A 21,997-nucleotide genomic window follows, 5' to 3' on the forward strand; every position below is an offset into this window, starting at 1 on the left:
TTTCTTACACAGATATAAGTAAGCATTTGGATGAATAAGTGGATTCAAGTTTCACCTAATAGTGTTTTTAAGTACTATAAAACTCTTCAATTTTTTTTTTGCGAATATGATCTTTATAGCACAACATAGAAAAGTATGAAATAATCTGAAAATTAATGATAAATGGAAAAAGAAAATACAACCATGGGTTAAAATATTAGATATATACTTTGATGGGAAATTTTTATGACAAATATAAATATAATTTTACTCTGTTTCCAAGATTTCTTCAACATATAAGACCTTGAAGGTAATCATAGTTTGAAATATATATATGTACTTTTGAAAATCAGCAGAAAGACCTATGGTTTAGGAAAGAAAGCTGAAAGATAATTTGTATTAGTAAATGCCTTACCCGAAATTTAAAAATTCTCTGAAAGATGGAACTGGCTTGCTTTGTACAGTACTCTCTACTTATTCAAGTTTGCTTCAGAGAAAGAATTCTTAGCCCAGCCTTCTCAATCATATTCTGAGTTACTGGGAGGAGAGAGAATACTGTGAGTCACTGTACCTGCACCCCTGCGTGTGAGATCCTTGTTATATGTGACTGTAGATATGACACATTTAAACTGGGAATGTTTTTTAAGTATTCCTTAATTGCCTATTCTTTATTTTGTGGATTCGATTGAAGACTTGCTCTTAACAAAACTTTATGTGTGGTGCTATGGGGAATAAGATAATCCCCGTCCTCACTGTTCAATGTTTTAATTGTAGACTTTTGGGCATAAAAACAGAATCTCCGAGTACTGTCTCAACTAATGCAAGTACACCGCAGTCAGTGAGCAACGTGGTTCATTATCTTGCAATGGCACTCTTTCAAATAGAGCAGGGCATTGAGCGGCGTTTTCTCAAAGCTCCACTTGGTAAGTATCTGTTTTTAATTCAAAAGATTAGTTATATTTTAAATGCTTTTGAATTGCCCTTTAATTGATAGAACTTTATTGTCTGACATAATAAAATTGATTGACTAATTTGAACATTTTAAGATTGCATTTTCATTTTAAAATATGAGTTCTTTCAGGTGAGATTTATTTTTTTAATAATACTTAAATACTTTTAAAAATTTTTTTCTAGGTATTCATTCATTTTAATGAATATCTATTTAACTATTTCTGTCAATCTCTTCTTTTATGAACTTTTCTTCTGAAGAAAGATTACCAAATCCTGTGACTAGCCAGACCCTGAATAATCAAAGACTATACATAAATTTGTTGTTGTTGTTATTTAAAACAGAAGCTCAAAGAAGCTACTTAAATGTCTCCCATTAGGGGTATGGTTTAATAATGTGGTCATTCACCTGAGCACTGTGTACGAAGTACCAAATCAGAAATACCAGGTGTTAAAGGGTACACAGATGAGGAAATGCTCTGTAATTTATGGTTAGGATGACAGAAATAATTCTATCAGGAATGTGTTTCAGCAATTGTGAAATTAATATGCTTTTAGGGACTAATCTAGGAACATACTCATTATGTCTTTAGGAAAAATATATGTGTCAAGTTCCAAATCAATTTGCATGTCATAACTGCCTCTGCTTCCCTGTGGTCTTTCTGAAAAATGGAATTAATTTATAATTCATCATATTGAGATAGTTTATATCTCAATAGTGGGGTACTAGAAGAAACAATTTTTTTAAACCATATCTTTTTGGTCTCGTATTGACAGAGCAACTTGAGGAGATGAAAATCCTTTAAAAATGATTTGAATGTTACTTTGTTGAGTAGTAAGAACAAAGCTTTCATAAATAGATGGTGCTAACAGAGCAATTTTGGAACGTCAATATATTTGTAAAATGTTATTTTTAAATTGAAGGATTTGTGGCTAGTATCTCATTGTTCTAATAAACCTATCCATATTTTTATATTTTTTATAAATTGATAATTCCACCATGAGCTTAATAACTCACTTTTCACATCGAAAGTAGCACTTGTAAGAAATAAAATACATATGATCATAAAGATATTCAAGTTTGTATTTGTTGTATCACTGCTATTTTGTCTTCAGTATTTCTTAATATTTTCTGTGTTCAAATCAAATTACATGTACAAGGGATCTCTGTATTGTTTCTTACAAACACATGTGAATTTAAATTACTTCAATTAGAAGTTATTTGTAAGTCATAGAGCTCTTATAAATGTAAGGTGTTACTACTAGTCATTAATTCTGTGATTCCTAAAGGGGTGAGGGATAAAATGCAATTCTGCTGATTTTTCCACTTCTGAAATTGCCGTCAATTAAAGTTATTTATACGTTTGGGGGGATCAAATTAATTATTTAGTGTGTTTGTCTTTTCTTCAGTACATTTTATTAAATATTTACACAAAGGGAAAAAGTTAACACTGAGAGATGTTGCAACTTACATCTCATAGGTTTTGTAAGAGCAGAGAACTATAGTGTTCCTTATGCTTGCTTGTATACAGCAGCATTAGAACATTCATTTCAAGCTGAGACATAGAAACAATTTTAATTTGGGATCTTAAAAAAATAAATGAAATAAGACAAGTTCAACGTACCTTACTTACTTCGTAAATGTTGGTCAGAGTCAGATGTTGATCATTTGCAATATGGATGTTACCATCTACCATTGCTGCTTCAAAGTTAGTAGAAGAACTGGTGTCTGTAACTCTTTATGTTTAAGCCTTTGAACAGTCTGTTTTGAATGAGACCGCAGGAAATGGAGGTACCTCTAGAGTTTTAAGATAGTCTAAATATTTGGAGCAAGGTAATCAAGAATATCCTTAGTCCGGAAGAGAAAAGGGGGTTCCACTTCATGAATGTTTGAGATAGAATATTTATTAAAATCCTCCATTCTCTTGATAATTTTTCAACATAGCAAATTAACTATAGTAGGAATTATCCCAGTTTAGCTTCAGAAATTATTTCAGTTTCTTAAGGAAGCAAGTAAGAAATAAAATTTCTACTTATGTTCCACCTTCTCTAGTATGTCCCTCTTATGCTAGTGATCAATTGCATTGATAAAACTAGGCTTTTTTAGCTTGGGGAACGTAATCCTATTTCAGTTAATGATTTTAGGTAACGTGTGAGAATTGTTTAAGTTGATAATTTAATCATTTATAAAGTCATCCATATGGTTAAACCCTTAAGCTATAGGGAAAAAAATTGTCAAACTAACTTTATCAATTTGAAATTAGGTAGCACAGAAATTAATAAAGATCAAAAGGGAGATAGAAAAAAAAAAGACAAGAAAAAGAGAAAGGAAGATCAGTCTAGTGTGACAGATGGTAAATTTTTAACTTTTTAAAGAATTCTGTATTTTTAAAGAACTATGATTTTACTTTCTTTACTGTTGAATACTGGTTTACATATTTAGCTTTTGAAGGAAAAACCTTGGATTTGGTTTTTTGGAAGAGAATGGCGTTGGGGGTAATATCATCTTCCTAACATTTTTTCTTTCTACATTTCATACCTCAGCTAATCAAACTCTTTTAAGCTGGTATATAAAAAATTGACATCGTTGAACCTTAGTATACTTAGTTATTAGTTAAAAGAATTAACAGCTATGGAATGTATATTTACTTATTCTACATATAGTATTTATTCACAGCATTTTTTTTTCCTTTACTAGCAGAGGGAGAATTATGGAGTAGGAGATGTTTTATCTCCTAGAGAAGCTTACATGGCATGATGACATGGATTAATGTACAGTGGCAGTTAACAGTATAAAATCTCCCAGTGTGATATTTGATTATATGAATCTACCATTATTTTATATTAGTAAAATACTTTTAAAATTTTATTTATTTATGGCTGCATTGGGTCTTCATTGCCGCACGCGGGCTTTCTCTAGTTGCAGCGAGCGGGGGCTACTCTTCGTTGCAGTGCACAGGCTTCTTATTGCAGTGGCTTCTCTTGTTGTGGAGCACGGGCTCTAGGTGCGCAGGCTTCAGTAGTTGTGGCTCGCAGGTTCTAGAGCACAGGCTCAGTAGTTGTGGCACAGGGCTTAGTTGCTCTGCGGCATGTGGGATCTTCCCAGACCAGGCATCAAACCAGTGTCCCCTGCATTGGCAGGCAGATTCTGAACCACTGTGTCACCTGGGAAGTCCCTAGTAAAATACTTTTAATTAGCAATATCTTGAGGCACAGAGGGGTTAAGCAACTTGCCCAGGCTCATATAGGGGAGCTAGTACTCAACCTCAAGACAGACTGGCTCCATAGCCTACATTCTCTTAATTATTATGACATGGTACATGAGGTTTTATTTGAGGATAATAGTAGAAAATATGGTGTGATAGGACCAAACTTTGTGTGGAGTCATATATCTTGCAGAATTTTGACATGATGTGGTAGGCCATTTATAATTAAGTGTAATGTCTTAGGAAAACTAAGGTAGTTGCAGTATTGAAGATCAATCGAAGGTGGATATCACAAGCAAATGTACAATGATAGACAGGCGAGATTAATGGCAATTAAATGACTTTTCTTTTTTTGGTGGTGGTTTTTATTTTATTTTTGTTAACATCATTATTGGAGTATAATTGCTTTACAATGGTGTGTTAGTTTCTGCTTTATAGCAAAGTGAATCAGCTATACATATACATATATTCCCATATCTACTCCCTCTTGTGTCTCGCTTCCACCCTCCCTATCCCACCCCTCTAGGTGGTCACAAAGCACCGAGCTGATCTCCCTGTGCTATGCGGCTGCTTCCCGCTAGCTATCAATTTTACATTTGGTAGTATATATAAGTCCGTGCCACTCTCTCACTTTGTCCCAGCTTACCCTTCCCCCTCCCCATGTCCTCAAGTCCATTCTCTATGTCTGCGTCTTTATTCCTGTCTTGCCCCTAGGTTATGCATAACCTTTTTTTTTTCTTTTTTTAGATTCCATATATATGTGTTAGCATACAGTGTTTGTTTTTCTCTTTTTGACTTACTTCACTCTGTATGACAGGCTCTAGGTCCATCCACCTCACTACAAATAACTCCATTTCGTTTCTTTTTATGGCTGAGTAATTATTCCATTGCCTGTATGTGCCACATCGTCCTTATCCATTCATCTGTCAATGGACACTTAGGTTGCTTCCATGTCCTGGCTATTGTAAATGCAGCTGCAATGAGCATTGTGGTACATGACTCTTTTTGAATTATGGTTTTCTCAGGGTATATGCCCGGTAGTAGGATTGCTGGGTAATATGGTAGTTCTATTTTTACTTTTTTAAGGAACCTCCATACTGTTCTCCATAGTGGCTGTATCAATTTACATTCCCACCAACAGTGCAAGAGGGTTCCCTTTTCTCCACACCCTCTCCAGCATTTATTGTTTGTAGATTTTTTGATGATGGCCATTCTGAGTGGTGTGAGGTGATACCTCATTGTAGTTTTCATTTGCATTTCTCTAATGATTAGTAATGTTGAGCATTCTTTCATGTGTTTGTTGGCAATCTGTACAACTTCTTTGGAGAAATGTCTATGTAGGCCTCCTGCCCATTTTTGGATTGGGTTGTTTGTTTTTTTGATATTGAGCTGCATGAGCTGCTTGTATATTTTGGAGATTAATCCTTTGTCAGTTGGTTTATTTGCAAATATTTTCTCCCATTCTGAGGGTTGTCTTTTCATCTTGTTTATGGTTTCCTTTGCTGTGCAAAAGCTTTTAGGTTTCATTAGGTCCCATTTGTTTATTTTTGTTTTTAATTCCATTTTCCTAGGAAGGGGGTCAAAAAGGATCTTGCTGTGATTTATGTCATAGAGTGTTCTGCCTATGTTTTCCTCTAAGAGTTTGATAGTGTCTTGCCTTACATTTAGGTATTTCATCCACTTTCAGTTTACGTTTGTGTATGGTGTTAGGGAATGTACTAATTTCATTGTTTTACATGTACCTGTCCAGTTTTCCCAGCACCACTTATTGAAGAGGCTGTCCTTTCTCCACTGTACATTCCTGCCTCCTTTATCAAAGATAAGGTGACCAGGGCTTCCCTGGTGGCGCAGTGGTTGAGAGTCCGCCTGCCAATGCAGGGGACGCGGGTTCGTGCCCCGGTCTGGGAAGATCCCACATGCTGCGAAGCGGTGGGGCCCGTGAGCCATGGCTGCTGAGCCTACCTGTCCGGAGCCTGTGCTCCGCAACGGGAGAGGCCACAACAGTGAGAGGCCCGCGTACCGCAAAAAATATATATATATATATAAGGTGACCATATGTGCGTGGGTTTTTCTCTGGGCTTTCTATCCTGTTCCATTGATCTATCTTTCTGTTTTTCTGCCAGTACCATACTGTCTTGATTACTGTAGCTTTGTAGCATAGTCTGAAGTCCAAGAGCCTGATTCCTCCAGCTCCGTTTTTCATTCTCAAGATTGCTTTGGCTATTCGGGGTCTTCTGTGTTTCCATACAAATTGTGAAATTTTTTGTTCTAGTTCTGTGACAAATGCTACTGGTAGTTTGATAGGGACTGCATTGAATCTGTAAATTGCTTTGGGTAGTATAGTCATTTTCACAGTGTTGATTCTTCCAATCCAAGAGCATCGTATATCTCTCCATCTGTTTGTATCATCTTTAATTTCTTTCATCAGTGTTTTATAGTTTCCTGAGTACAAGTCTTTCTCCTCCTTAGGTAGGTTTATTCCTAGATATTTTATTCTTTTTGTTGCAATGGTAAATGGGGGTGTTTCTTAATTTCTCTTTCAGATTTTTCATCATTAGTGTATAGGAGTGCAAGAGATTTCTGTGTATTAATTTTGTATCCTGCTACTTTACCAACTGCATTGATTAGCTCTAGTAGTTTTCTGGTAGCATCTTTAGGATTCTCTATGTATAGTATCATGCCATCTGGAAACAGTGACCGTTTTACTTCTTCTTTTCCGATTTGGATTCCTTTTATTTCTTTTTCTTCTCTGATTGCTGTGGCTAAAACTTCCAAAACTGTGTTGAATAATAGTGGTGAGAGTGGGCGACCTTCTCTTGTTCCTGATCTTAGTGGAAATGGTTTCGGTTTTTCACCATTGAGAACAATGTTGGCTGTGGGTTTGTCATATATGGCCTTTATTATGTTGAGGTGTCTTCCCTCTATGCCTACTTTCTCGAGGGTTTTTATCATAAATGGGTAGTGAATTTTGTCAAAAGCTTTTTCTGCATCTATTGAGATGATCTTATGGCTTTTCTCCTTCAATTTGTTAATATGGTGTATCACATTTGATTGTTTTGCATATATTGAAGAATCCTTGCATTCCTGGGATAAACCCCACTTGATCATGGTGTATGATCCTTTTAACGTGCTGTTGGATTCTGTTTGCTAATATTTTGTTGAGGATTTTTGCATCTATGTTCATCAGTGATATTGGCCTGTAGTTTTCTTTCTTGGTGAAATCTTTGTCTGATTTTGGTATCAGGGTGATGGTGGTCTTGTAGAATGACTTTGGGAGGGTTCCTCCCTCTGCTATATTTTGGAAGAGTTTGAGAAGGATAGGTGTTAGCTCTTCTCTGAAGGTTTGATAGAATTCACCTGTGAAGCCATCTGGCCCTGGGCTTTTGTTTGTTGGAAGATTTTTAATCACAGTCTCAATTTCAGTGCTTGTGATTGGTCTGTTTATATATATATTTTTGTTTGTTTTTGTTTTTGTTTTTGTTTTTGCGGTACGCGGGCCTCTCACTACTGTGGTCTCTCCCACTGTGGAGCACAGGCTCCGGACATGCAGGCTCAGCGGCCATGGCTCACGGGCCCAGCCGCTCCACGGCATGTGGGATCCTCCCAGACCAGGGCATGAACCCGTGTCCCCTGCATCAGCAGGCGGACTCTCAACCGCTGCGCCAGCAGGGAAGCACTGGTCTGTTTATATTTTTATTTCTTCCTGGTTCAGTCTCAGAAGGTTGTGTTTTTCTAAGAATTTGTCCATTTCTTCCAGGTTGTCCATTTTATTGGCATATAGTTGCTTGTAGTAATCCCTCATGATCCTTTGTATTTCTGCAGTGTCAGTTGTTACTTCCCCTTTTTCATTTCTAATTCTATTGGTTTGAGTCTTCTCCCTTTTTTTCTTGATCAGTCTGGCTAGTGTTTTATCAATTTTGTTTATCTTCTCAAAGACCCAGCTTTTAGTTTTATTGATCTTTGCTCTCGTTTCCTTCATTTCTTTTTCATTTATTTCTGATATTTATGATTTCTTTCCTTCTGCTAACTTTGGGGGTTTTTTGCTCTTCTTTCTCTAATTGCTTTAGGTGTAAGGTTAGGTTGTTTATTTGAGATGTTTCTTGTCTTTTCAGGTAGGATTGTATTACTATAAACTTCCCTCTTAGAACTGCTTTTGCTGCATCCCATAGGCTTTGGGTTGTCGTGTTTTCATTGTCATTTGTTTCTAGGTATTTTTTGATTTCCTTTTTGATTTCTTCAGTGATCTCTTGGTTATTAAGTAGTGTATTTTTTAGCCTCTATGTGTTTGTATTTTTTACAGATTTTTTCCTGTAATTGATATCTACTCTCATAGCATTGTGGTCAGAAAAGATACTTGATACGATTTCAATTTTCTTAAATTTACCAAGGCTTAATTTGTGACCCAAGATATGATTTACCCTGGAGAATGTTCCATGAGCACTTGAGAAGAAAGTGTATTCTGTTGTTTTTGGATGGAATGTCCTATATATATCAATTTAGTCCATCTTGTTTAATGTGTCTTTTAAAGCTTGTGTTTCCTTATTTATTTTCATTTTGGATGATCTGTCCATTGGTGAAAGCGGGGTGTTAAAGTTCCCTACTCTGATTGTGTTACTGTTGATAGACCCTTTTTATGGCTGTTAGCATTTGCCTTTTGTACTGAGGTGCTCTATGTTGGGTTCATAAATATTTACAATTGTTATTTCTCCTTCTTGGATTGATCCCTTGATCATTATGTAGTGTCCTTCTTTGTCTCTTGTAATAGTCTTTATTTTAAAGTCTATTTTGTCTGATATGAGAATAGCTACTCCAGCTTTCTTTTGATTTCCATTTGCATGGAATATCTGTTTCCATCCCCTCACTTGTGGTCTGTATGTGTCCCTAGGTCTGAAGTGGGTCTCTTGTAGACAGCATATATGTGGGTCTTGTTTTTGTATCCATTCAGCCAATCTGTGTCTCTTGGTGGGAGCATTTAATCCATTTACATTTAAGGTAATTATCAATATGTATGTGCCTATTAACATTTTATTAATTGTTTTGGGTTCGTTATTGTAGGTCTTTTCCTTCTCTTGTGTTTCCTGCCTAGAGAAGTTCCTTTAGCATTTGTTGTAAAGCTGGTTTGGTGGTGCTGAATTCTCTTAGCTTTTGCTTGTCTGTAAAGGTTTTAATTTCTCCGTCGAATCTGAATGAGATCCTTACTGGATAGAGTAATCTTGGTTGTAGGCTGTTCCCTTTCATCACTTTAAATATGCCCTGCCACACCCTTCTGGCTTGCAGAGTCTCTGCTGAAAGATCAGCTGTTAACCTTATGGGGTTTCCCTTGTGTGTTATTTGTTGTTTTTCCCTTGCTGCTTTTAATATTTTTTCTTTGTATTTAATTTTTGATAGTTTGATTAGTATGTGTCTTGTTTCTCCTTGGACTTATCCTGTATGGGACTCTCTGTGCTTCCTGGACTTGATTGGCTATTTCCTTTCCCATATTAGAGAAGTTTTCAAGTTATAATCTCTTCAAATATTTTCTCAGTCCCTTTTTTTTTCTCTTCTTCTTCTGGAACCCCTATAATTCGAATGTTGGTGTGTTTAATGTTGTCCCTGAGACTGTCCTCAATTCTTTTCGTTCTTTTTTCTTTATTCTGCTCTGCAATAGTTATTTTCACTATTTTATCTTCCAGGTCACTTGTCCATTCTTTTGCCTCAGTTATTCTGCTATTGATTCCTTCCACAGAATTTTTAATTTCATTTATTGCATTGTTCATCATTGTTTGTTTGCTCTTTAATTTTTCTAGGTCCTTGTTAAACATTCTATTTTCTCCATTCTATTTCCAGGATTTTGGATCATCTTTACTGTCATTACTCTGATTTTTTTTTTTCAGGTAGACTGCCTATTTCCTCTTCATTTGTTAGGTCTGTTGAGTTTTTACCTTGCTTCTTCATCTGCTGTGTGTTTCTCTGTCTTCTCATTTTGCTTAACTTACTGTGTTTGGGGTCTCCTTTTCGCAGGCTGCAGGTTCATAATTCCCGTCGTTTTTGGTGTCTGCCCCCAGTGGCTAAGGTTGGTTCAGCGGGTTGTGTAGGCTTCCTGGTGGAGGGGACTAGTGCCTGTGTTCTGGTGAATGAGGCTGGATCTTGTCTTTCTGGTGGGCAGGACCACGTCCAGTGGTATGTTTGGGGTGTCTGTGACCTTATTATGATTTTAGGCAGCCTCTGTGCTAATGGGTGGGGTTGTGTTCCTGTCTTGCTAGTTGTTTGGCATAGGGTGTCCAGCACTGTAGCTTGCTGGTTGTTGAGTGAAGCTGGGTCTTAGCGTTGAGGTGGAGATCTCTGGGATATTTTCACCGTTTGATATTACGTGGAGCTGGGAAGTCTCTTGTGGACCAATGTCCTGAACTCGGCTCTCCCACCTCAGAGACACAGGCCTGACTCCTGGCCGGAGCACCGAGAGCCTGTCAGCCACAAGGCTCAGAGGAAAAGGGGGGAAAAAGAAAGAAAGGAAGAAAAAAGTAAGATAAAATAAAGTTATTAAAATAAAAAATAATTATTAAAAATGAAGAAAAATTAAAAGTAATTAAGAAAAGAAAAGAAAGAAGAGAGCAACCAAACCAAAAAACAAATCCACCAAGATAACAGTGCTAAAAACTATACTAAGAAAAAAAAACTACGGACAGACAGAACCCTAGGACAAATGGTAAAAGCAAAGCTGTACAGATAAAATCACACAACGAAGCATAGAAGCATACACATACACACTCACAAAAAGAGAAGAAGGAAAAATATATATATATCGTTGCTCCCAAAATCCACCTCCTCAATTTGGGATGATTCATTGTCTATTCAGGTATTCCACAGATGCAGGGTACATCAAAGCTGACTGTGGAGATTTAATCCGCTGCTCCTGAGGCTGCTGGGAGAGATTTCCCTTTCTCTTCTTTGTTTGCACAGCTCCCGGGATTCAGCTTTGGATTTGGCCCCGCCTCTGCATGTAGGTCGCCTGAGGACGTCTGTTTTTCACTCAGACAGGAAGGGGTTAAAGTAGCAGCTGATTCGGGGGCTCTGGCTCACTCAGGCCAGTGGGAGGGAGGGGTACAGAATGCGGGGCGAGCCTGTGGCGGCAGAGGCCAGCGTGACGTTGCAACAGCCTGAGGCGCACCGTGTGTTCTCCCGGGGAGGTTGTCCCTGGATCACGGGACCCTGGCAGTGGTGGGGTGCATGGGCTCCCGGGAGGGGAGGTGTGGATAGTGACCTGTGCTCGCACACAGGCTTCTTGGTGGCTGCAGCAGCTGCCTTAGTGTCTCATGCCCGTCTCTGGGGTCCGCACTGATAGCCGCGGCTTGCGCCTGTCTCTGGAGCTTGTTTAGGCAGTGCTCTGATTCCCCTCTCCTCGGCACCCCAAAACAATGGTCTCTTGCCTCTCTGGCAGCTCCAGACAGCTAGCTGTGGCTCACTAGCCCCCTTCAGGCTGTGTTCACGCAGCCAACCCCAGTCCTCTCCCTGGATCCGACCGAAGCCCGAGCCTCAGCTCCCAGCCCCCGCCCGCCCCGGCAGATAAGCAGACAAGCCTCTCGGGCTGGTGAGTGCTGGTCGGCACCGATCCTCTGTGCGGGAATCTCTCCACTTTGCCCTCTGCACCCCTGTGGCTGCGCTCTCCTCCGCGGCTACGAAGCTTCCCCACTCTGTCCCCTGCAGTCTCTGCCCGCAAAGGGGCTTCCTAATGTGTGGAAACCTTACCTCCTTCACAGCTCCCTCCCACTGGTGCAGGTCCCGTCCCTATCCTTTTGTCTCTGTTTATTCTTTTTTTCTTTTGCCCTACCCAGGTATGTGGGGAGTTTCTTGCTTTTTGGGAGGTCTGAGGTCTTCTGCCAGCGTTCAGTAGGTGTTCTGTAGGAGTTGTTCCACGTGTAGGTGTATTTCTGATGTATCTGTGGGGAAGAAGGTGACCTCCACGTCTTACTCTTCCGCCATCTTGAATATCTCCTAAATGACTTAATAGGTTCAAATGTTTCTGTATAAAAATTGGTGCTGAAAGTTCTTTTTAAGGGGGTATTAACATTTTTTTAAATTCACCTTATTTTAAAAATAATATTTTCTTGGGCTTCCCTGGTGGCGCAGTGGTTGAGAGTCCGCCTGCCAATGCAGGGGACACGGGTTTGTGCCCCAGTCCGGGAAGATACCACATGCCGCGGAGCGGCTGGGCCCGTGAGCCATGGCCGCTGAGCCTGCGCGTCCGGAGCCTGTGCTCCGCAACGGGAGAGGCCACAACAGTGAGAGGCCCGCGTACCGCAAAAATAATAATAATAAAAATAATAATATTTTCTTAGGTATAGAAGACAATATAGTTGGCATTTATACATAATTGATATTTTTAATAAGTTATATTGAGATATATTTCGCATATATAAAATTCACCCTTTTAAATTATACAGTTCAGTGGTTTTTAGTATATTCACAGTTGTACAGCCATCCACCACTATCTAATTTCAGAACATTTTCATTATCCCCAAAATAAACCTTAAATGTGATTTATACTTAGAGAGCAGTCCATCTTTTATCTGAAATGAGGCAGTAACATTCTTGATTCAAATGAATAGTAGCTGACTTGTAATCATATATAGCGAGCTTTCTAAATTACGTCAAGATTTGATACAAAGAACTAGATTACCAGATTGAGAACACATTGCCTAAGTTATTTTTCTCTTTTAACTATTGAAATCCCCCAGCATTTGTTTTACGGATTTAAGTAATTCCTTATGTCATAAATAAGATGTGGCTCGGCAAATTTTCTTTAACACGAGGTTTTTGTTTTTAATGTCAACATGGTCTTTTTGTGAAGTATTAGGAGAGAAGAACTGTGAATTCCAACCTATTTACACTACCAAGAAAATAGTTCTAGGAGATATCTAGGGTTTGCCTAGGAAGTTTAATCACTTTCCCTTTTCATTTAAGATGCCAGTGACAGTGGGCGTTCTTATAAAACAGTCCTGGACCGTTGGAGAGAGTCTCTCCTTTCTTCTGCCAGTCTATCCCAAGTCTTTCTTCATCTCTCCACCTTGGATCGTAGTGTAATATGGTCTAAGTCTATACTAAACGCCCGTTGCAAGATATGCCGAAAGAAGGGTGATGCTGAAAACATGGTACTTTGTGATGGCTGTGATCGGGGTCATCATACCTACTGTGTTCGACCAAAGCTCAAGGTATTTTTTTCTTCTGCTGCTTCTCAGATTAGAATTGAGACACTGAGATTTTGAGTGACAGATGATTAATGATCATTCATTTGATTTATCAGACTGTGCCTGAAGGAGATTGGTTTTGTCCAGAGTGTCGGCCAAAGCAACGTTCTAGAAGACTCTCCTCTAGACAGAGACCATCCTTGGAAAGTGATGACGAGATGGAAGGTAGTATGGAAGGTGAGGATGATGAAGTTGATGATGATGATGAAGAGGGTCCAAGTGAGGAGGAAGAGTATGAGGTAGAACAAGATGAAGAAGATTCTCAAGAAGAGGAAGACGTCAGGTAAGTCCTACCATGCAATAAAATGAGAGTTCGAGTCTTTAACTAGACAGTCTCTTGACTTTTCAAATGCAAATGGAATGGTTGGGGCCCATAATTTAAAAACAAAAAACTAGTGTGCAATATAGTGTCATAAAGTTCCCTTGCTTTTTTTTTTTTTTTTTTTGCGTTACGCGGGCCTCTCACTGTTGGGGCCTCTCCCGTTGCGGAGCACAGGCTCCGGACGCGCAGGCTCAGCAGCCATGGCTTACGGGCCCAGCCACTCCGCAGCATGTGGGATCTTCCCGGACCAGGGCACGAACCCGTGTCCCCTGCATCGGCAGGCGGACTCTCAACCACTGCGCCACCAGGGAAGCCCTCCCCTTGCTTTTTATGTATTATAAACATATGAAATTATTCCCAAGGGAGTATAGTCGCTTTGTGGACTTAGCCAGATCATAAAATCAAGTGTAAGTTTGGTTAGGATGTCAATTCAGAGCCACATCGAGGTTGATATTACTTAATTTTTTGCTGAAAGCAGCAAATAAGCAGTCCAGAGGATATTCATGAGATAGAGATGAATGCAGCTCCCGATGCCTCTTTTGCTTTTCTCAAGGAGTTATACCCAAATATTGGTGATCTTGGCAGTCTACAGAGAGAGAGAGAGAAATGCCAGGAAGCACATTGTATTTTTATACTCCTACGGCATCAGCACCTAGAAACAACTTCTATACTACTGTATAGCCAAGTATTCTGCAGCTTAGCAAGCTGTGTCACCCAGGCCTAATGAATGGCTTTGGTTATTCCTGCCATGGCAACACTGGGGCAGTCTCCCTTTATTTGTCCCTAAGACCTCCCCTTGTTTTTAACATTCGAACTCCATTCTTGTGGAATCAAGAAAAGAATGTGAAGCAGGGGCAACCTAGAACCGACACAGTACAAAAAGGCCAGAGACTGAGGAGGATGAGTAGAGAGAGCCACCCCCTCTACTTTAAACAAGTTGTTCAATAGCTCCAACTAGCAGGAGCCATTTTCCCTGTAGCTTGTAATGGCAGTATTGTGTTAAGCATAAAGATGATAAAGAACTTGGAGAATTTTTGGAAATATTTTAAGTAAACTGGAAGTTCAGGTATGGGGGGAGATGGATATAAGGAGGCTTAATGGGGTTGTATCATTCTTGTCTACAACTTAAAAGCAATTAAAGGGTTGAATCTAGTTTTGTATCTTACAGTAAGAATCAAAAGATGGCAAAGAGATTCCTGGCTTAGTGTTGAGGAACAGTAGGTTTAAGGCCTACTTTTGTGGGATCCATTGGCCAAAACTGTAGGTTACCTCAGTATCAATAGTAATGAAAAGTGACAGTCTTCTGTAGCATAAGGAGACAAAAGATTTGCATTTTAAGTTTTTCAACATGATTAACTCCATTTATTCGGCTCTCCTGAGGATTTTATTACAGTTTATCACAACCTAGGATTTGATTTTCATGATGATGTCCTGGAGTTACCAAGAAATTATTAAACATTAAACATTCTTTGTCTTTGCATTACAAAGAAATATATGAAAGCACATTTTAGATTTCCATGAAGAGTTTGTTGATTCTAAGTTTAAAGAACTGAGTACAGGATAAGTCTCAGTAACACAAAAGTTATGTATGTAGAACTCATTGGCTGGATAGTAGAACAAGGGGGATAGAAGTAATCATATGTTCATCATTGCTCTGTACAATAATTGTTTTCTAACTCTATTTATAGCCCACCAAAACGAGGAAGACCACAAGTTAGATTACCAATTAAAACAAGAGGGAGACTTAGTTCTTCTTTCTCAAGTCGTGGCCAACGACAAGATCCTGGAAGATATACTTCAAGGAGTCAGCAGAATACACCGAAAACAACTGTTTCTTCTAAAGCTACTGGTAGAAGCCTAAGAAAGATAAAATCTGCTCCTCCTACAGAAACTAAATCTTTAAGAATTGCCAGTCGTTCTACTCGCCAGAGTCATGGCCCACTGCAAGCAGGTGTATTCATGGAACTACTTAGTCCTCGCAGAAAACGCAGAGGCAGGAAAAGTGCTAATAATACACCAGAAAATAGTCCCAGCTTCCCTAACTTCAGAGTCATTGCCACAAAGTCAAGTGAGCGGTCAAGGTCTCTAAATGTTGCTTCAAAACTTTCTCTCCAAGATAGTGAATCCAAGAGAAGAGGCAGGAAAAGACAATCTACAGGTATGAAGAAGTCTAATTTAAGCTATTCTTACCTAAGAAAATTGACTAATTTGGAAAGATTGAATGTTGAGATACTTTGTATCATTTTTGAAAGGCTGTCCACTATACAGAGTTATTAGGGAGCAACCTGACCTGAAGCATAATGTTCAAGGAAGGGGCAGGTATTTGGAATAAAGGTAAACTACAGTACTAGTGTTTCTACTGGTGTAGTAGGGTAGTTGTAAGAAATTTGCAAACAGTGTTCTGTGTTTAGTGGAGAGATTTGGCCAATACTTGAACAGCCTCAGTATACCACATTATAATACGTTTCATTCTCTTCCACCTTTGCTTCCTTCAAAACACATGTACTCATCATCACCCAGACAAGCTACATTAGGTAATTTGATAAGGTTCCCACCTGACATACTGAATTTCGGGGCAGGGAGAGTTGGGAACAGTAATATTGTTAGGGAGTGATCACCAGCTGTCTTTTTGATTCTGATAATTGTTGTTTTAATATTTATATATATATTATATAAATTGTTTATATATTACATATATTTATATTACATAAGTTGTTGGTAATATTTATCCATGTAATAATCTCTTTACCCATTTATCTCTAATCCTATCCTCTTTTTTCTTTAATGTCAGTAGTAGTAAAATTTTGATATTTCAAAAATGAAGTTAAACATAAAAAATGCTACTACTGTTCTTTGAAGAATTTTAGATAGCTTGTATTGCATTATTCAAACCCATGACAGGATTAAGGAATTCACTGGTGGAAGAATGGAACATGATGCAGTCGCCAGGTCGTCAGGTTTGGCAGTGGGGTGGGGGTAGTATCAGGTAACTTTGCACCGAGATCTAATTTAGCTTTTCCTATCCCCTTATGTGTTTTGCTCTTCCCCAATCCTGAACCCCAAGCTATTTGGAAAATAGTACACCTGAAACATTTTTGTTCTAAGAAAGAAAAAAAAAAAAACTGCTGAAGAAGATGTTGTTTTTAATTGATTTGTGAACTTACTAACCTGGTTCTAAGGACAAATAAAGGGGGAAATGTGCGGATTAACATTTAAGCAGAGAATTTAAACACTTAGATCTATATATGGACTATACTACTATTTTCTACTAATTCATTCACCTTAGATCTCATTATATACCTTACATTTTATGAGAAAGCATTTTGCTTTAAGAAAATTCTCCATATAAAATTAGATTTATAAGAATAATTTTTATTTCATCATTGAGAAATATTTTCTATTATGCAAGGTAATTTATAAAGAGACCAAGTTTCTAAATCTAAAGAGGTTATTTTCCTAAGGTTGTATTTCAGGAAATACCAGAGGATTTCATTTTACTGTAGTTAAAAACATATTTTTAATAAAATGGAGTAATAACCCACAAACGTTGTGTTCTAGAATTTCCTTTTGTATTACACTCTTTTTACAATCTGTTCCCAATGAGTGTTTATTTCAATTGGAAATTTTTAAGATCGAAAGGAAATAACGAATACTTGGTCCAGATTTACCTATCTCTCAGAATGTAAGTCAGTTTAACATCTCAGTGTGTAGAGTGTAGATTTTCTGTTTGAATTTAGTTTGTATTTATATGTCCTGATTAGCTTATGGTGATCAAATATTTTTTGTCATCACCTAAAGTTAACATAATTATTTATTCAGAATCATCTCCTGTGACACCTAACCGAAGGAGTTCAGGTCGACAGGGAGGAGTTCATGAATTGTCCGCTTTTGAACAACTTGTTGTGGAATTGGTACGGCATGATGACAGCTGGCCTTTTTTGAAACTCGTTTCTAAAATCCAGGTAATACTACTAGACTTTATAAAATGTATTCGTGTGTATTATCTGATTTAGTCTGCATGGCAACTTTAAGGTAGTCAAAATACTTGTTTAGTCACTGTCTACTTAAAAAACAAAACAAATCTTGGAACGTTTGTTCCTATATTGAAAAAAATGGAGCTAGCATAGTCTCCTCAGTCCCTTCTAGTCCTGTGACTGATTCTTTTTTTTTAATTAATTTATTTATTTATCTTTGGCTGTGTTGGGTCTTCATTGCTGCACGTGGGCTCTCTCTAGTTACGTCGAGAGGAGGCCACTCTTTGTTGCGGTGCACGGGCTTCTCATTGTGGTGACTTCTCTCATTGCGGAGCATGGGCTCTAGGCACGCTGGCTTCAGTAGTTGTAGCACGTGGGCTCAGTGGTTGTGGCTTGCGGGCCCTAGAGCGCAGACTCAGTAGTTGTGGTGCACGGGCTTAGTTGCTCCACGGCATGTGGGATCTTCCCAGACCAGGGCTTGAACCCATGTCCCCTGCATTGGCAGGTGGATTCTTAACCACTGCACCACCAGGGAAGCCCCTGTGACTGATTCTTATAAATGATGACTGTGTGTTGAAATAACCTCACTTTTTATTCTGTGTAATGAATATGAATAGAGTTGATTCAACTGAGTACCATTATTGGCATTTCTATTATGTAAAACAGTGTTTCTTAAACTTTAGCGTACACCACAATCAATGGAGGGCTTGTTAAAACACAGCTGACTGGGCCCCACCCCAGTCTGTTTCACGAGGTCTGGGATGATGCCCAGCCATTTGCATTACTGACAAGTTCCCAAATGATGCTGATGGTGCTGGTCCAAGGACAGCATTTTGAGAAACACTGATGTAAAAGATGGGTACTCTTGAGTAACAGAGATAGCCTAACCTAGCTAAGGGATTTGAGCTGTTATTTTTATATAGGTATGACGGAGTATGATGTGCCATAGCAGAGGTAGGACAGTGTTAGTTATACTGGAAGTTTAATGGTCTTTCAGAAGTAGAGAAGAGAAGGAATTGATTTGAGCATTTCAGGGGGAAGGAATAGCAGGAATTAGAAAGTTTTTTTATGGAAGAACTATTTGATTTGGTCACTGAAGAAAGATGGAATTTCAACAGTGAGAAATGGAATGAGGGCATTTTAGGAAGAGGGAACAACAAGTTAAGACCTAGAAATGAGAATATGGGAATGATGGATGGTTTGAATGGAGCAGAGGGTGTGTTAGAGGGGCTCAGACACAACTAGATTGTAAAGGGCCTCACTTGTCAGTATCAGGTGAAGGTTTCTGAATGAAAAAGTGACATCATCAAAATTCTACTTTGAGACTTCTAGAACCAGAATATGAAAGATTAATTAACATTGAATAGTGTCTTATAAAAATTAACTCTCTGGGACTTCCCTGGCGGTCCAGTGGTTAAGAATCCACCTTCCAACACAGGGGACACAGGTTCCATCCCTGGACGGGGAACTAAGATCCCACATGCCACGGGGCAACTAAGCCCATGTGGGGCAACTAGAGGGAAGCCCACGTGCCACAACTAAGACTCGACGCTGCCAAAACTAAATAAATATTTAACAACAACAAAAAAATTAACTCTCAGTTGAACTGTAACTTATTTTTCCTGAGTAGTTTTGTGCTGAATTAAGTTTTGTTACATGTATTTTATTCTTTATTACAAATGCAGTCATGGTCATTACAGAAATTTCTTTATAAATACATTTATGTATCTATATAGAGAGAGTCAGAGAAAGGAAGAGAACACACAAGCAAACCCATACTCTGTTTTTTCACAATACATTGTTAACATTTTTTATAGTATCAAATAAGCTTTTACAGCATTACAATGACTGAAATGTATTATGTAATTTTAATGGAATAATAGTATTCAGAAGTTAATATTCAGTTGCTTTTAAGGGCAAAACTTGCATGTATTTGACTACTTATCTTCAATAAATTTTCTATAGGAGAGATAATATTTGAATTATTTTACAGGTCCCCGACTATTATGACATCATCAAAAAGCCCATTGCCTTAAATATAATTCGTGAAAAAGTGAACAAATGTGAATATAAACTAGCATGTGAGTAATTTATGTTTTTCTCTGATAATTATTTTCCTTTAAGGAGGTAAAGGCTGTTTTTCTTTTTATTTAAATGATGTATATTAACGTAATTGTGTAGATGGCATCCCAAGAAATCCCTAAAATGCCATGTATGCATATATGGAAATGAAAGATGGATGGGGATTGAATGAGTTAAAGATATTTTATAGAATCTCATCTTAATAGATGTTCTTTTTAGTTATATAAAATACCTCTAAATAATTGTATAATTTCAATAAAACCATTTTATAAAGTATTTATAAACAATTTTAAGCTTCAGTTCTGCCAGCTTGTTTCAGAGTCTTCAATTTCTAAAGAAAAATGTGGACTTCTGTTTTCTTAATGACATTTCCAGATATACAAAGATTGTATTTATAATTTACTTTCATTCTTATCTCATTTGGTTTTTTCATTCTAGCTGAGTTTATCGATGATATTGAGTTAATGTTTTCGAACTGCTTTGAGTACAACCCTCGTAACACAAGTGAAGCAAAAGCTGGAACTAGGCTGCAAGCATTTTTTCATATTCAGGCTCAAAAACTTGGACTCGCCGTCACACCTGGGAATGTGGATCAAGTTAGCACACCACCAGTTGCAAAAAAGTCACGAATCTGATTCTGTCTTTCTAAAGGATATATTTGAAGAAAACAAATTGTTCATGAAAATGGAACATTAAATCATGCTCTAAAGCAGACATATATGTATAAAGCAATAACAACTGATTGACCACATTGAAGTGTGGCCTGCACTATATTCTCAACTTTAATATTAAGCACTCAGGAGAATGTAGGAAAGATTTCCTTTGCTACAGTTTTGTTCAGTATCTAATAAATTGGATAGATGTATTGGCTACAGTACTGGTTTACAGAGTTTTTTGTGCATTTTGAGATCATTCATGTGTCCCAGTATCTCAAAAAATATTTTTTCACCCATGATTTATTTTGTCATTGACTTTTTTTTAGAAGTGTGGTATTAAGGGAGATTTACCTACACAGATAAATCTTCCATAATAGCACAGTTTAGAAAAAAGTGTATACGTCTAAGAATTGTTTAATAAGCAGATTCTTTCAACACTATACATGAATGAATCCAGCTTTATTCCTTGAAGTGCTGTACCAGTGCTGGCTGGAGGTATTGAGTCTGAGTTTATTAACTAGATATTTATTTAGCATTCAAAGTAATTTGTGAATTTGTTTTGTATTTATAAAATTTGTACCTGGAAAATGTTCTTTAATTTTTTAAACATTTTATTGTGTTTTTGTTTTATTTCTCTAACTTCCTTAATGATCAGTCAATAAAAGGTAACACTCTCCCTTTTCCCTGGCAGTTCTTTCAGTTTTACAGAACTGTATTTTCAGTTTCTATGTACAACTTAAGTGTACAAATAAAATGATACTTTTTTTAAAAAATATTTTTCAAATATTCTGAATTTCTGGAATTTTTTACAAATGAGAATTGGACTTCTACATGTGATAAATAGACCATAGGAACCAATGTTTTATTGTACCTGAGTCTCTATAGCAGTGATTTGCATCTTTTTCTACCCAAACCCTTGAGGAGTAAGATACCTCCCATCAGTAACAGTAACATTCTATGGCAGGGATTCTCATTAAAAAGAGAAAAGAAAGTTTGGAATATGCCCACAACCCTGAAAATTTTTTAAAAATAAAATAAATGCTATTTCCTAGGTATGGAAAACATAGGGGCCTCAGTTTTGGAGGAGTAGCTGTTCCTTTTTAGGATGCAGAAGGAAGTCACGTATCCTCTGTAGGGCTTTTGGGGAGCCAGGAGACAGAACCATCCCTCAATTTTCTCATCTAAAATCCTGAGGATTTTAACGAGGTTCATTTGGGGACTTCCTGGTGGTGCAGTGATTAAGGATCCGCCTGCCAATGAAGGGGACACGGGTTCCAGCCCTGGTCCGGGAAGATCCCACATGCCACGGAGCAACTAAGCCCGTGCGCCACAACTACTGAGCCTGTGCTCTAGAGCCCGCGAGCCACAACTACTGAGCCCTCGTGCCACAACTACTGAAGCCCACGTGCCTAGAGCCCGTGCTGTGCAACAAGAGAAGCCACCACAATGAGAAGCCCGTGCACTGCAACAAAGAGTAGCCCCCACTCACCGCAACTAGAGAAAGGCTGTGTGCAGCAACGAAGACCCAACGCAGCCAAAAATAAAATTAATTAATTAACTAGGTTCATTTGTTTGGGAAGTTATCCCTCTTGGCTTTCATTTCTTT

At 38.1% G+C, this 21,997-nt stretch overlaps 1 protein-coding gene across 4 annotated transcripts in view; it reads left to right on the forward strand.

The window, feature by feature from the left end:
• BAZ1A (bromodomain adjacent to zinc finger domain 1A) overlaps positions 1-21,166 on the forward strand; it is a 93,427-nt gene extending 72,261 nt beyond the window's left edge. For all 4 annotated transcript variants that reach the window (XM_019924042.3, XM_073800558.1, XM_019924043.3 and 1 more), the window contains 7 exons: positions 754-902; positions 13,074-13,321; positions 13,414-13,640; positions 15,368-15,837; positions 17,499-17,641; positions 19,647-19,734; positions 20,174-21,166. In XM_019924042.3, the coding sequence (XP_019779601.2) occupies positions 754-902; positions 13,074-13,321; positions 13,414-13,640; positions 15,368-15,837; positions 17,499-17,641; positions 19,647-19,734; positions 20,174-20,370 (1,522 nt within the window). In that variant the 3' untranslated portion in view covers positions 20,371-21,166. The remainder of the gene's footprint in view (positions 1-753; positions 903-13,073; positions 13,322-13,413; positions 13,641-15,367; positions 15,838-17,498; positions 17,642-19,646; positions 19,735-20,173) is intronic.
• Positions 21,167-21,997: the final 831 nt, after the last annotated feature.

This window comes from Tursiops truncatus, chromosome 2, assembly GCF_011762595.2.
Source record: "Tursiops truncatus isolate mTurTru1 chromosome 2, mTurTru1.mat.Y, whole genome shotgun sequence".
Lineage (NCBI taxonomy): Eukaryota > Metazoa > Chordata > Mammalia > Artiodactyla > Delphinidae > Tursiops > Tursiops truncatus.